Source organism: Haliotis rubra, unplaced genomic scaffold (assembly GCF_003918875.1).
Source record: "Haliotis rubra isolate DU_JTF1 unplaced genomic scaffold, ASM391887v1 Scf632, whole genome shotgun sequence".
Lineage (NCBI taxonomy): Eukaryota > Metazoa > Mollusca > Gastropoda > Lepetellida > Haliotidae > Haliotis > Haliotis rubra.
In genome coordinates this window covers 477,194-492,141 of record NW_025767338.1, presented here as the reverse complement: position 1 = coordinate 492,141, position 14,948 = coordinate 477,194, and the positions used below count along the sequence as shown (strand labels likewise).

The 14,948-nt window shown below is 40.7% G+C and overlaps 1 protein-coding gene across 1 annotated transcript in view; it reads left to right on the top strand.

The window, feature by feature from the left end:
- LOC124256632 (cation-independent mannose-6-phosphate receptor-like) overlaps positions 1 to 14,662 on the top strand; it is a 68,810-nt gene extending 54,148 nt beyond the window's left edge. The window contains exons 29-41 of the mRNA XM_046690608.1: positions 56 to 266; positions 860 to 939; positions 4,298 to 4,455; positions 4,687 to 4,829; positions 5,556 to 5,700; positions 5,999 to 6,067; positions 8,033 to 8,125; positions 8,659 to 8,840; positions 9,334 to 9,452; positions 9,607 to 9,692; positions 11,118 to 11,285; positions 12,093 to 12,168; positions 12,575 to 14,662. Of these exons, the coding sequence (XP_046546564.1) occupies positions 56 to 266; positions 860 to 939; positions 4,298 to 4,455; positions 4,687 to 4,829; positions 5,556 to 5,700; positions 5,999 to 6,067; positions 8,033 to 8,125; positions 8,659 to 8,840; positions 9,334 to 9,452; positions 9,607 to 9,692; positions 11,118 to 11,285; positions 12,093 to 12,168; positions 12,575 to 12,736 (1,692 nt within the window). The 3' untranslated portion in view covers positions 12,737 to 14,662. The remainder of the gene's footprint in view (positions 1 to 55; positions 267 to 859; positions 940 to 4,297; positions 4,456 to 4,686; positions 4,830 to 5,555; positions 5,701 to 5,998; positions 6,068 to 8,032; positions 8,126 to 8,658; positions 8,841 to 9,333; positions 9,453 to 9,606; positions 9,693 to 11,117; positions 11,286 to 12,092; positions 12,169 to 12,574) is intronic.
- Positions 14,663 to 14,948: the final 286 nt, after the last annotated feature.

Here is a 14,948-nt window from a genome sequence, read left to right as displayed (position 1 = left end):
CTTCACATATCCATTCCTGCCTGATGTGATCAATGATGGTACGATGTGTATTCAGGTGTACCCAGCTCAAGGGGGCAGCTTCTACATCCAGCCATGTGGTGCCATCAACAACCCCAAATACCCCGGGTGTGCGGGTTCGTCCAGCTGCCATATTGACCACAACACCGGCGTGTCGTATGGGGATGCCAGGAAGGGGATGTTCATGATGGAGAGTCGGGAGATCTTAAAGTTGCTGCTGACCGGAGGAAGTCAGTGTGTTGCCGGAGGTAAGGTCGTGATAACAGAACTGGTAGGTGTATTAAGTTTGTAAGTATTAAAATGTCTAGGTTATGATATTCATAGAACTATGATCACTTGGTGCAGATACCACCAGACCTGGAGGGACTATCTCACAGGGCGATGTCGTGTCTTTGTCATCGTTTTATGTGTGTATAAATTGGATTGAACACAACTTGTTGAATCAAGTAACAGTTGAAGAAGAACCATGATGCTTTTGTCAATGATGTCACGAGTGAGTGAGTTAATATTTAACGTCACATCGGCAATATTTCAGCCATATAGTGACGAGAATGATGTCATGAGGTTCGGGTTACAATGTACTATGAGTAAACAACTAATTATTGATATAGATATATAACAGGCTACACAATAGGGAGTTACATATATCACAATGTTGTGCTAAGCCTATTTGTGTCATTTGTTCGATCACTGTGTGGCTGAAATAATGTGAAATCATTTCAATTTCAGTAACATATCTGAGGTTTTCTGTTAGTGAAGCAATTTTGGCAATAGCTGTGTGTTTGAAGGAGTCAATATTTGGCTATTTGGCATCACCATTCTTCTTGTTATTTTGATCCAGGTCAGAAAGTGCAGGCCAAGACGGAGATTCTGTTCCAGTGTGACTACAGCGCTGGCAATGGGAAGCCCCAGTCCTGGCCAGTAAGTTACAGCTTGTCCATCTCTTAGTGCTTGTTCTACTTAGGAAGGGGGTGGTTTTCCACATGGCAATGTACAGAAGTTGTCACTGGTTACTATTTGCTTTGCTATATGTTTTTTGCAACATACCATACATGATATGTCTGGAAATACTATGATTGACTGATGACATCAAACCATGCCTAATGTAATCAAACAGTGATGGATGCCATCGCACAATGACTGATATCATCAAACATGATAGATGCCATCATGCAATGACTGATATCATCAAACAGTGATGGATGCCATCTCACATTGACTGGTACAATCAAACAATGATAGATGCCATCACACAATGACTGATATCATCAAACAGTGATAGATGCCATCTCACATTGACTGGTATAATCAAACAATAATGGATGCCATCGCACAATGACTGATATCATCAAACATGATAGATGCCATCTCACATTGACTGATATCATCAAACAATAATGGATGCCATCGCACAATAACTGATATCATCAAACAATGATAGATGCCATCACACAATGACTGGTATCATCAAACAATAATGGATGCCATCACAATGACTGATATCATCAAACAATAATGGATGCCATCACACAATGACTGATATCATCAAACAATGATGGATGCCATCACACAACGACTGATATCATTAAACAATGATAGATGCCATCACACAATGACTGATATCATCAAACAACGATAGATGGCATCACACAATGACTGATATCATCAAACACCAATAGATGCCATCACACAATGACTGATATCATCAAACAATGATGGATGCCATCACACAATGACTGATATCATCAAACAATGATAAATGCCGTCACACAATGACTAATATCATCAAACAATAATGGATGCCATCGCACAATGACTGATATCATTCAAACAATAATGGATGCCATCACACAATGACTGATATCATTCAAACAATAATGGATGCCATCACACAATGACTGATATCATCAAACAATGATGGATGCCATCACATAATGACTGATATTATCGACGCAATAATGGATGCCATCACACAATGACTGATATCATCAAACAATGATATATGCCATCACACAATGACTGATATCATCAAACAATGATAGATGCCATCACACAATGACTGATATCATCAGACAATGATGGATGCCATCACACAATGACTGATATCATCAAACAGTGATAAATGCCATCACACAATGACTGATATCATCAAACAATGATAGATGCCATCACACAATGACTGATATTAAACAATAATGGATGCCATCACACACTGACTGATATCATCAAACAATCATAGATGCCATCACACAATGACTGATATCATCAAACAATAATGGATGCCATCACACAATGACTGATATCATCAAACAATAATGGATGCCATCACACAATGACTGATATGATCAAACAATGATAGATGCCATCGCACAATGACTGATATCATCGATATCGTCAAACAATAGATGCCATCACACAATGACTGATATCATCAAACAATGATGGATGCCATCACACAATGACTGATATCATCAAACAATGATGGATGCCATCACACAATGACTGATGTCATCAAACAATAATGGATGCCATCACACAATGACTGATATCATCAAACAATGATAGATGCCATCACACAATGACTGATATCATCAAACAATAATGGATGCCATCACACAATGACTGATATCATCAAACAATGATAGATGCCATCACACACTGACTGATATCATCAAACAATAATGGATGCCATCACACAATGACTGATATCATCAAACAATAATGGATGCCATCACACAATGACTGATATCATCAAACAATGATAGATGCCATCACACAATGACTGATATCATCAAACACCAATAGATGCCATTACACAATGACTGATATCATCAAACAGTGATAAATGCCATCACACAATGACTGATATCATCAAACAATGATGGATGCCATCACACAATGACTGATATCATCAAACAATAATGGATGCCATCGCACAATGACTGATATCATTAAACAATGATAGATGCTATCACACAATGACTGATATCATCAAACAGTGATAAATGCCATCACACAATGACTGATATCATCAAACAATTATGGATGCCATCACACAATGTCTGATATCATTAAACAATGATAGATGCCATCACACAATGACTAATATCATCAAACAATAATGGATGCCATCACACAATGACTGATATCATCAAACAGTGAAAAATGCCATCACACAATGACTGATATCATCAAACAATGATAGATGCCATCACACAATGACTGATATCATTCAAACAATAATGGATGCCATTACACAATGACTGATATCATCAAACAATAATGTTTGCCATCACACTATGACTGATATCATCAAACAATAGTTGACGCCATCCCACAATGACTGATATCATCAAACAATGATAAATGCCATCACACAATAACTGATTTAATCAAACAATAATGGATGCCATCACACAATGACTGATATCATCAAACAATGATAGATGCCATCACACAATGACTGATATCATCAAACAATAATGGATACCATCACACAACGACTGATATCATCAAACAGTGATAGATGTCATCACACAATGACTGATATCATCAAACAATGATAGATGCCATCACAATGATAGATGCCATCACACAATGACTGATATCATCAAACAATAATGGATGCCATCGCACAATGACTGATATCAAACAATAATGGATGCCGTCACACAATGACTGATATCATCAAACAATGATGGATGCCATCACACAATGACTGATGTCATCAAACAATAATGGATGCCATCACACGACTGATATCATCAAACAATGATGGATGCCATCACACAATGACTGATATCATTAAACAATGATAGATGCCATCACACAATGACTGATATCATCAAACGATAGATGCCATCACACAATGACTGATATCATCAAACAATGATAGATGCCATCACACAATGACTGATATCATCAAACAATGATGGATGCCATCACACACTGACTGATATCATCAAACAATAATGGATGCCATCACACAATGACTGATATCATTAAACAATGATAGATGCCATCACACAATGATAGATGCCATCACACAATGACTGATATCATCAAACAACAATAGTTGCCATCATGCAGTGACTGATGTCATCAAACAATGATAGATGCCATCACACAATGACTGATATCATCAAACAATAATGGATGCCTATTTTCAAATTTAAAATGATTTCATTGTGCTAAGAAGCCAAATGTGTTTAATTCATTTTTGTCAACTTTGAATCCATTATACCCATGATGATATTGGATGTCTGATGGCGTGTTGCAGAGTGCCAAGTGTTCCGCCTTGTTTATGTGGAAGACAAACCTCATATGTCCTCCCATCATTGAAGACTGTACCCTAGTGCATGATGGGACTGTGTATGACTTCGGGATACTGTCACGCGACACCGGCAGCTGGAACTACACAGACAGCAAGAAAAACACGTACGTCTTCTACTACATACAAAATAGTATAATGATATGACTGGCATATGTCATCATGGATTTGATGACTGATAGTAAGATATTTGGTATTACATGCTCTGAATTATTTTCATCGGGGTGAAAAAAGGCTATGTATCTGCATTTTATATTTATCCATTCTCTATCAAAGTTGTAATTATTTAGGCACTATACTCAAAAATAGGGTACTCACTCCGTCATTTTGTTTTTCAGTTATTTCTTGAACATCTGCCAAGGAGTCCATGGGCAGGCTCGAGGTGAAGGTTGTCACATGGACTCGGCTGTTTGTCGGAAGACTGCAGACAAGATGACCGACATGTTGGGAGCTGTACGAACACAGAGGCTCTACATGGATGGTAAGTTAACCAGATTATGGTAGACAATTATCACTTCTTTGATTGGCATTCCAGAAGTTGGGGAGATGAAGAATGAGGACATTTTATGGATATACAACTTCTGCAGTCTATACTACCAGTTGTCCTACTTTCATATTTGTGGAAGTCTTGGTGGCTGAGCGGGTTAGATGGCTGGCTTTGTGCTCTGGAGATTAGGTGCCTGACTCTGAGGGTGTGGGTTTGAATCACAAATGGTACTCAACCCAACAAAAATACTAGAATCTGTACTTTACTAAGTAATTGTAATCCCAAATATAACATATGTTACATTGGTTAGTTAAGATAATCAGTCATTTTACCGTATTAATTAACTTTTGATGTATACTTCCCATGGTTCCAAGGACTTTGAATTGACATTGTGACAAGAAAGGCTGTAAAGAATCTCTGAATAGATTTACATTCTTGTCAGTTTCAATACCAAATACAGCCTTGTATCATGTTAATGTCCCATTTATATATCCTGATGGTGTGGATTGTAGCTTACCGCATCGATCACTGACCTGTTTGGTCCAGATTCCATTATTTACAGGCTGTTGACACTATGCCTCAACATGGTATGTTTTTAACATCAACCAAAGATAAATAATCTCAGTGGGGATGGGTATTTCATGTCACTATTTGATGAAATTGCTGCACAACAGCACATCTCTGGTCACTTCTTTCCTAACACAACTGTTCCATCCACAGCTGATGGGAAGACTATTGTCTTGGAGTACTCCCAGGGGGCCTCGGCCTGCTCTCACAGTCGGCGCCGCAGCAACAACCGCATGGCCAAAACCATCATCAAGTTCCGGTGTGATAAGCTGGTGGGAGGCCCACGATATATTGAAAGGTACGTCCCATCAGTTGATTGTTGGTATCTTCGTCATTGGTAGTATGTTTACATATTGGTGGTTGATACTTCTCTTTTAAAATGTTAATGTATTTTATCTAAATTAAGTTTCAAACAGCAAGAATTCTTCTTTAATTTCTATGATATATAAGGGACAGTTGTGGCTCAGTTGTCTGAGGTGTCACGAAATTCCTGCTTCCAGGAAAGTGTTACACAGAAATGCTGTTCAAAGGGTACTGAACCCAACTGACTCACTCACTCACCTTGTTCGTGGTGATCATTTCATGAATGTTTTCAGTGCAAGAAATACCGAGGACTGTATCTTTGAATTTGAATGGAAAACAAGATTGGCTTGCAAGAAAGACACGTGAGTGAATATAAATGCATCTCTGAATTCCTTTCCTTGAATTCCTTAGTCTGCCAACTTCTGGATATTTAAAGACTACCACCCATCTTGAAGCCTGAAATCCCTGCAAAGATTGTACACCATGTGGGATGGGCTTCTCTGTCAGTACGCCATGTAGGATGGGCTTCTCTGTCAGTACACCGTGTGGGATGGGCTTCTCTGTCAGTACACCGTGTGGGATGGGCTTCTCTGTCAGTACACCGTGTGGGATGGGCTTCTGTCAGTACACCGTGTGGGATGGGCTTCTATGTCAGTACACCGTGTGGGATGGGCTTCTCTGTCAGTACACCATGAGGGATGGGCTTCTCTGTCAGTACACCGTGTGGGATGGACTTCTATGTCAGTACACCGTGTGGGATGGGCTTCTATGTCAGTACACCGTGTGGGATGGGCTTCTATGTCAGTACACCGTGTGGGATGGGCTTCTATATCAGTACACCCTGTGGGATGGGCTTCTCTGTCAGTACACCATGTGGGATCGGCTTCTATGTCAGTACACCGTGTGGGATGGGCTTCTATGTCAGTACACCATGTGGGATGGGCTTCTGTGTCAGTACACCGTGTGGAATGGGCTTCTATGTCAGTACACCCTGTGGGATGGGCTTCTCTGTCAGTACACTACATAGGATAGGCTTCTCTGTCAGTACACTGTGGGATGGGCTTCTCTGTCAGTACACTATGTGGGATGGGCTTCTCTGTCAGTACACCATGTGGGATGGGCTTCTGTGTCAGTACACCATGTGGGATGGACTTCTATGTCAGTACACTATGTAGAATGGGCTTCTCTATCAGTACACCATGTGGGATGGGCTTCTCTGTCAGTACACTGTGGGATGGGCTTCTGTGTCAGTACACTATGTGGGATGGGCTTCTATATCAGTACACCCTGTGGGATGGGCTTCTCTGTCAGTACACCATGTGGGATCGGCTTCTATGTCAGTACACCGTGTGGGATGGGCTTCTATGTCAGTACACCATGTGGGATGGGCTTCTGTGTCAGTACACCGTGTGGGATTGGCTTCTATGTCAGTACACCCTGTGGGATGGGCTTCTCTGTCAGTACACTACATAGGATAGGCTTCTCTGTCAGTACACTGTGGGATGGGCTTCTCTGTCAGTACACTATGTGGGATGGGCTTCTCTGTCAGTACACCATGTGGGATGGGCTTCTGTGTCAGTACACCATGTGGGATGGACTTCTATGTCAGTACACTATGTAGAATGGGCTTCTCTATCAGTACACCATGTGGGATGGGCTTCTCTGTCAGTACACCATGTGGTGTGGGCTTCTCTGTCAGTACACCGTGTGGGATGGGCTTCTATGTCAGTACACTATGTAGAATGGGCTTCTCTATCACTACACCATGTGGGATCGGCTTCTCTGTGAGTACACCATGTGGTGTGGGCTTCTATGTCAGTACACATTACAGTACTAGCACACAGCCAGTGTTTGTGTTTGAACGGATGATCTTCTTGTAAGTGACCTGTCAGTATGTTGTAAGTGACTTCTCAGTATGTTGTAAGTGACCTGTCAGTATGTTGTAAGTGACCTGTCAGTATGTTGTAAGTGACCTGTCAGTATGTTGTAAGTGACCATTGATCTTGTTGTAAGTGACCTGTCAGTATGTTGTAAGTGACCTGTCAGTATGTTGTAAGTGACCTGTCAGTATGTTGTAAGTGACTTCTCAGTATGTTGTAAGTGACCTGTCAGTATGTTGTAAGTGACCATTGATCTTGTTGTAAGTGACCTGTCAGTATGTTGTAAGTGACCTGTCAGTATGTTGTAAGTGACCTGTCAGTATGTTGTAAGTGACCATTGATCTTGTTGTAAGTGACCTGTCAGTATGTTGTAAGTGACCATTGATCTTGTTGTAAGTGACCAGTGCTCTACCAGTGTGAGTGTAGCTTGTGTATGACTGTCTACAGGCTGATGGAGGCAGTCCAGGACAAAAACGGTATCGTCATAGACCCCCGGTCAAGTGGCATGGTAGACATCAAGAAACTCTCAGCCACACATCGGTATGTACACACGCTCACCTGAACAGATGATTGTTACTGATGGTTTCTGACCGAGCTACAAGCAGATATGTACCATCTGTTGTAGTAGATTAATGTTTCACTACTGAATGAAGCGAGAGAAAAAGCTGCACCCACTGAAAGATTTTGCTGTTCATGTGATTGCCGCTACGTCCTGTAAGAAGTCTCTTACTCGCTCACCTTGACTTCTGTCTTTATGTTCAAAAAGAACAGAAAATCAAAGAGACATGCATAGCTCAAAGATTAATGTAGGATCAGTTCTGACAAGATGTTAGATCTGCGGTATTAGACAAGTATATTTAAACTTCAACTGCTTGGTGATAGTGGCGATACCTTGTGTGTTCTCCAGCGACCAAATCAGCACGTGAGATGAGCAAGGACAACTCCACATACTCCATCAGCTCAAAGATTGATGTAGGATCAGTTCTGACTAGTCAGTAGATTTGGGTTACTAGACAAGTATATTTTAACTTCAACTGCTTGGTGATAGTGGCAATGCCTTGTGTGTTCTCCAGCGACCACGTCGCACGTGAGATGAGCAAGGACAACTTCACATACTCAATCAGCCTGGAGGGCAAGCTGGAGGGGACCTCAGCCGGGTCCTGTGTCGGGGCGGCGGTTTGTCAGCGGAAACCGCAGGACTCCAACGTCAACAACAACCTCGGCACATTCAGCAGCAGGAAGTACTACTTTAAAGGTCAGACTGCATGTGAAACATTATATGGTTTTTCAGGCCAGTTTTCCATATGAGATGAGGGTGATAGGTTTTGGTGGCTTTTCTTTTCATGAAAACAAGACTGATGTTTGAGGAACATTTTCTATTTTCCCCACCAACAATGCCAGTTGTGAGACAGGTCATTATGGTGAAAGAGAGCAAGCTTCATATGACATGGAAATTTAGAAGATTTTAGAAATAGGCAATCCAAATATTTGATAGACAAGATTTAAGTTCATGTTCCAGTGGCCTAAAACATGTTGCTTTTTGTCCTAAGATGTTTTGATATTTTTAGTTAATCATGATGCAGAAGTTGCAGCCTTTCACATTTTAATTTTTTAAACTTGTAATGTATTCCATTACTATTCTTTTTCTATGTTAGACCATTGATATTGATGATGGCCACATGAAAGTATTCAGTTATCTGACCAACAGACTGGTAGTGTGTCAGTGCAGATGTTCCTGACTGTTTCAGATGATCAGCTGGAGGTCGAGTACACTTCACCAGACTTGTGTGTCGGTAGAGATGGGCACAGACTAGCCAAAAATGTCACCTCTGCTATTGTGTTTAACTGTGACATATTGAAAAATAAGGTGAGCTCTTTGAACTTATAGCATACACTATGTACACTGTGTGGCACCCACTGTTGTAATGTAATAGTGAAAGACTGTATCCAGTTCACCTGCTTCTTATTGAACGTGTGTTTAGGTAGTATTGCTATATTAAAGGACCCTGCATTCATTTCAGAGTGAACCTACCCTGACGTACAAGTCCCGCAACTGTTTCTACCTGTTTGAATGGGACACCGATGCTGTCTGCTTCTCTGCGGTTGTGTAAGTCACATTTTGGGTAACACATAGGGTTTTACCTCTGAGAACACCAGTGGGCCACACCAGATTCACACATTTTGGAACACCTTTAGGTCACACGTTGGGTAACACATAGGGTCTCACCTCTGAGAACACCAGTGGGCCACACCAGATTCATACATTGTGGAACACCTTTATGTCACACGTTGGGTAACACATATGGTCTCACCTCTGAGAACACCAGTGGGCCACACCAGATTCACACATTGTGGAACACCTTTAGGTCACACGTTGGGTAACACATAGGGTCTCACCTCTGAGAACACCAGTGGGCCACACCAGATTCATACATTGTGGAACACCTTTATGTCACACGTTGGGTAACACATATGGTCTCACCTCTGAGAACACCAGTGGGCCACACCAGATTCACACATTGTGGAACACCTTTAGGTCACATACGTTGGGTAACACATATGGTCTCACCTCTGAGAACACCAGTGGGCCACACCAGATTCACACATTGTGGAACACCTTTAGGTCACACGTTGGGTAACACATATGGTCTCACCTCTGAGAACACCAGTGGGCCACACCAGATTCACACATTGTGGAACACCTTTCGGTCACACGTTGGGTAACACATAGGGTCTCACCTCTGAGAACACCAGTGGGCCACACCAGATTCACACATTGTGGAACACCTTTCGGTCACACATTGGGTAACACTGTTTGGTAGGGCTGTAACGATGCATCAAACTATCGATAGATTGCAACTGTTGAGTCTCTGATAGCAATTAATCGATAGTAGAAACGAAAGACTATTGATGGTATGTGTGACTATCGATAGTTTAGTAATAGACTTCCATTGATAAATGGGCAGCACCAATCACAGGAAGTATCAGATTCGTTCACTTTGATTTAGAGTTATCCGCCCTTGTTACCACTTAAACAAACATGGCAGCAAACATGGCATGCAACTCGGAGTTTGAAATTGTGAATAAAAATGCTTGAGGACATTTTGGGGTTTTGAAGCTCAAAGAAACTGGGAATGAGGGTGAGAAATGTGTGGCTTGTAGAATATGCAAGCTTATTTTGAACTATTTTATGTAAACAATACATTCATTTGGGAAATGATGTCAAAGAAGACAATTCAAGGAGAAGAAAACTATTGCAATAGTATGTTGCAGTAGACTATCGCTATCCCAATAGTTGTTTCCCCTTAATAGTCACCCCTACTATTTGGTGACCGTATTAGGTCATACACCAGACAAATACATAGGGTCACATCATTCCATCACATATCGTGCAACACCGTTCCATCACACACAAGGCAACACCATGGTCACCATTAGGTCACACAGCAGGAAATGTTCTTGAGTCACACATCAGGATTTGTGATTGTGTCTCTCCATTGGGTCACATGTCATGTCCTTGTCTGTGGTACAGAGATATCCAGCATCCAGCTGTCAATGGCGCTGTCAATGAGGGGACTGCAAGTAATGGCGGCAAGTCCAGCAGCATCAAGCCCAAGACAGTGGGCGTCATCATCTCCGTGTTCCTGTCAGTGATAGTCATCTGCATCATCCTCATTGTCTTCCATAAACCAGAGAGGAGGTACGTCCACCCAATACACTTAGCAGTCAGTGTGGCACCAAGCTGTCTGTTCGGCGCCAGAAGGTTATAGTCATATAGTCTGTTCAGTCTAATAATTCCACTTGGTTTTAATTTGCATAGATGTTTGTTTTGTACTGGAACCACAGTTTTCACAATAATATTTGAACAAATTCAAAGAGACACAATACATTCTTGTAGGCAGATATCCTACAATCAGTTTTCAAACTAAAATCCTTGAAAATGGAACAAATTTTTGTAGTGTTTTGTCCCAAAGGATGCACAATTAGTAGAGTTCTGTAGAATGGAAAACTGAGCTTTGTGATGTAGTCAAAAAAAAGTCATAGCACCGAAAGCGAAGCTGATTTAATGTCGTTGTATTTTACAGGACATTCTAAGAATGTCACACTCATTGTTCAGTTGCAGATTATGCCACACATTCTGGAAAAATTGCAACACATTGTCAAGAAATGTTAGAGAAGTTTTGGAATTTACCGAAGACGGAATTTTCTTTCAGAATAAATATGATGTATCTCACAGTAATGCAGTAATTGTCTTGATAGATTTTATACCTCAGATTGAAAAGATGGGCCTATTTAAGTCATCTCATGATATATACTGGAATGCTTGTGGGAGAAATATTAAGACAAAGTGCATGTCTTTGAATGAAGTGAAGTTATGTGTAATGCATTCAAAAATCAACTGTTTCCTGTTATGAGTGCTTAGGAATACAGCTGGACTTGGATGCCAGTGTGTGCAGTTCATTGATATGACATCCTAGTCATTTGTGAACACCTCACTTCTTTTCAGAGCTGCTTTTGCATCCCGAGTTAAAAGAACATGCAGATGTCACACACGGACTGAAAGGCACATCAAGTATTCAATGGTGAGTAACACAACACTTTAGAAGAACATGTAGCCCATTTGTCTAAATATAGTTTATAATAGATACCCTATCACACTGGGGTATAGTTTGTACCTGAAACAAGTCCAACAGACAAAGGATGAAGATACAGCCTGTTGTGGTGACGTCCAGCAGCGTAAAACTAAACTCACTTACTCATTTCTTTAAATGAAGTCCTTACAAGTTGTACCACAAGTTTAATTCACAGATGCACTGTGATAGTAATTATTGGTCTGTCTGCACCTATATCATGTCATGATCGCATGAAAGTGAAGAGAACTGTAGCTCCCCGGTCTTTCTTCCCTCACTAATCAGACAGGTAATGAAGCAGCTGAAGCCTTAACCCAAATCACTCACTCACTCACTCACTCACTCACTCACTTTCCAGTTGACCCAAGATGATGAGGACCCAGAAGTGGATGAAGACTTCTTCATGGACCATGACAATGATATCACAACTCTGCCCAATACATCTACAGACACTACGATACAGACGACGGCACAAGTCCGAAGTTACCATGACGACAGCGATGACGACCTGCTGGAATGAGGACTAGATGTATATTTTCCATAACCATTGATCGTAAATGCTCATGACCACATCATAATATGTCATCGTCTCATTGAAACCTCAAACTAACTTCACGACAGAGGGTTATTTATTTTTCTGCTTGTGTCACATCCATTGGTTTCACATATATACAAATGTATTTATTTCTAATGGTGGACAGTCATGACGAAAGTAACTTACGTGATAAACAATTGAGGTGATTGAGAGCAAAAAGTCATTGGGAACACAATCATCGCATGTCATTTTGTAGTTACTCTTCTGTTTACACTGGGATCGTACAGAATATGAAACAGGAGTGGGTTCATTAACAGCTAGGGATGTGGACAACCTTGTCGTCTAAGGCACCATAATTTGCTTTGCAGAGTTGCTTCCCTTAGACTTCCCACAAACCTAGGATCATGATTTCGAAATCCTGGTTCTCGGATTATGCCCCTAGGTTTGTCAACACCCTGCCCGTGCCGGCTTCACCGAGGTGGGGAACGTCTGACGCCTGCATCACTTCAGAATTTCATCCACCATGATTCTTTCATGCCATGATGTAATTGATATTATGTTAACAGCAACTTCTCCTACTTCAGTCAGTCACGAGCAGCAAGGGTCTGTTTGTAATAGTTGTCAGTCGGCTCATGACCTTGGTGTGCTGGCACATCCACGTTCCTGTGGCTTTCACCATAGTGGTCATGTCAACGACCTGCATTCACTTCAGCATTCCTTTCAGCAGTGGTGGGGTAGCCTAGTGGTAAATGACCCGGGTTCGATTCCCCACATGGGTACAGTGTGTGAAGCCCATTTCTGGTGTCATCCGCCATGATATTGCTGGAATATTGCTAAAAGCGGTGTTAAACCATTCTCACTCACTCCTGGTGTCCCCTGCCGTTATATTGCTACAAGCGGCGTGAAACTAAACTCACTCACTCACTCACTCACTCACTGTACAGTGATGTGTTTACTGCTATAGTTCCATCCACATGGGGTAAAAGACCCGGGTTCGATTCTCCACATGGATACAATGTGTGAAGCCCATTTCTGGTGTCCCCTGCCGTGATATTGCTGGAATATTGTTAAAAGTGGTGTAATATCTGAGTCGCTTACTCCATCCATCTATTGTTTTCCCTGAGGCCATCAATCAAGCTTGTTTTCATGTTGCTAATTATCGAGCAATAAAACCTTTTGCTTCATTTGGTAGTGTTCTAGAATGAATCAGTGAAAGTGTTAGTTGGATAGTTTGAAAATGAATGATTTCAAAATTTTTAGAAAGTGTGGCTTTCGCAAATGGTGCTTCATATGTTGTGAGATGTGCTGCCTGTTGATTATCAGGTCACTACTTAATGTCTACACTTGAAGGTATGTCACTCACAATTCCATGAAAACTGTCAATATATTTTGTTCTGGATGTTTTCACTTCATTAGAGTTATGTGTGTCCTTTGCCAGTCTCTTGGAAATCAGTATGCCAGAGTCAAGTAGACTTCAAGGTGTATCGTTATGTATTTTGTATTGAAGTACATGTATTTCTGTATCAGTATGGGAACTATAATTGATCATGCAGAGTTGCCTCCCTTGGTTTCTCCAGGATTTAGGGGTTTGATGTTCCAAGTTGATGTATTATTGAAACTGAATTTGCCATGTTCTTTTGGAACAAGAAATGACTGGAAAGGTTTTTTCTAAGCATGCACCCAGAATCATAAGCATCATTTTCAAATGATATTTTCAATTTACTGGGGTTTTCTTAAATAACCCTTTCAAAATTGATTGACATTTCCTGCCTAAATGGTAATTTTGTAACTTAGTATGTATCTTTTGATTTTGAAGAAAACATTCAATTTTCACAAACAATACTTTGCATTTGACAGTTTCACAAAGAACTATTTGCTTGATTTGAACTGTTTTGATGAGCTTGAGTTTTACAAACATATCACCATATAACTGTACATTTTCATTGTTTTGTATATAAAGAACCATCTGCCAAACATGTTTAGTAACAGTTATGTAAACTCATAACAAACAACTTGAATCTGTCCCTGTTTTATGATGTTTATGTATAACTCAGTCTGCCACGTCATTGTAAAATCAACCATTTATAGACAATTTGACACAGATCTGAGAATCTGACATGAATCTTATTTCCACAATCAGGGTTTTACACAGTACCAAATGTCATGTCTTATACAAATTCAAATTGAGAATGAGTGC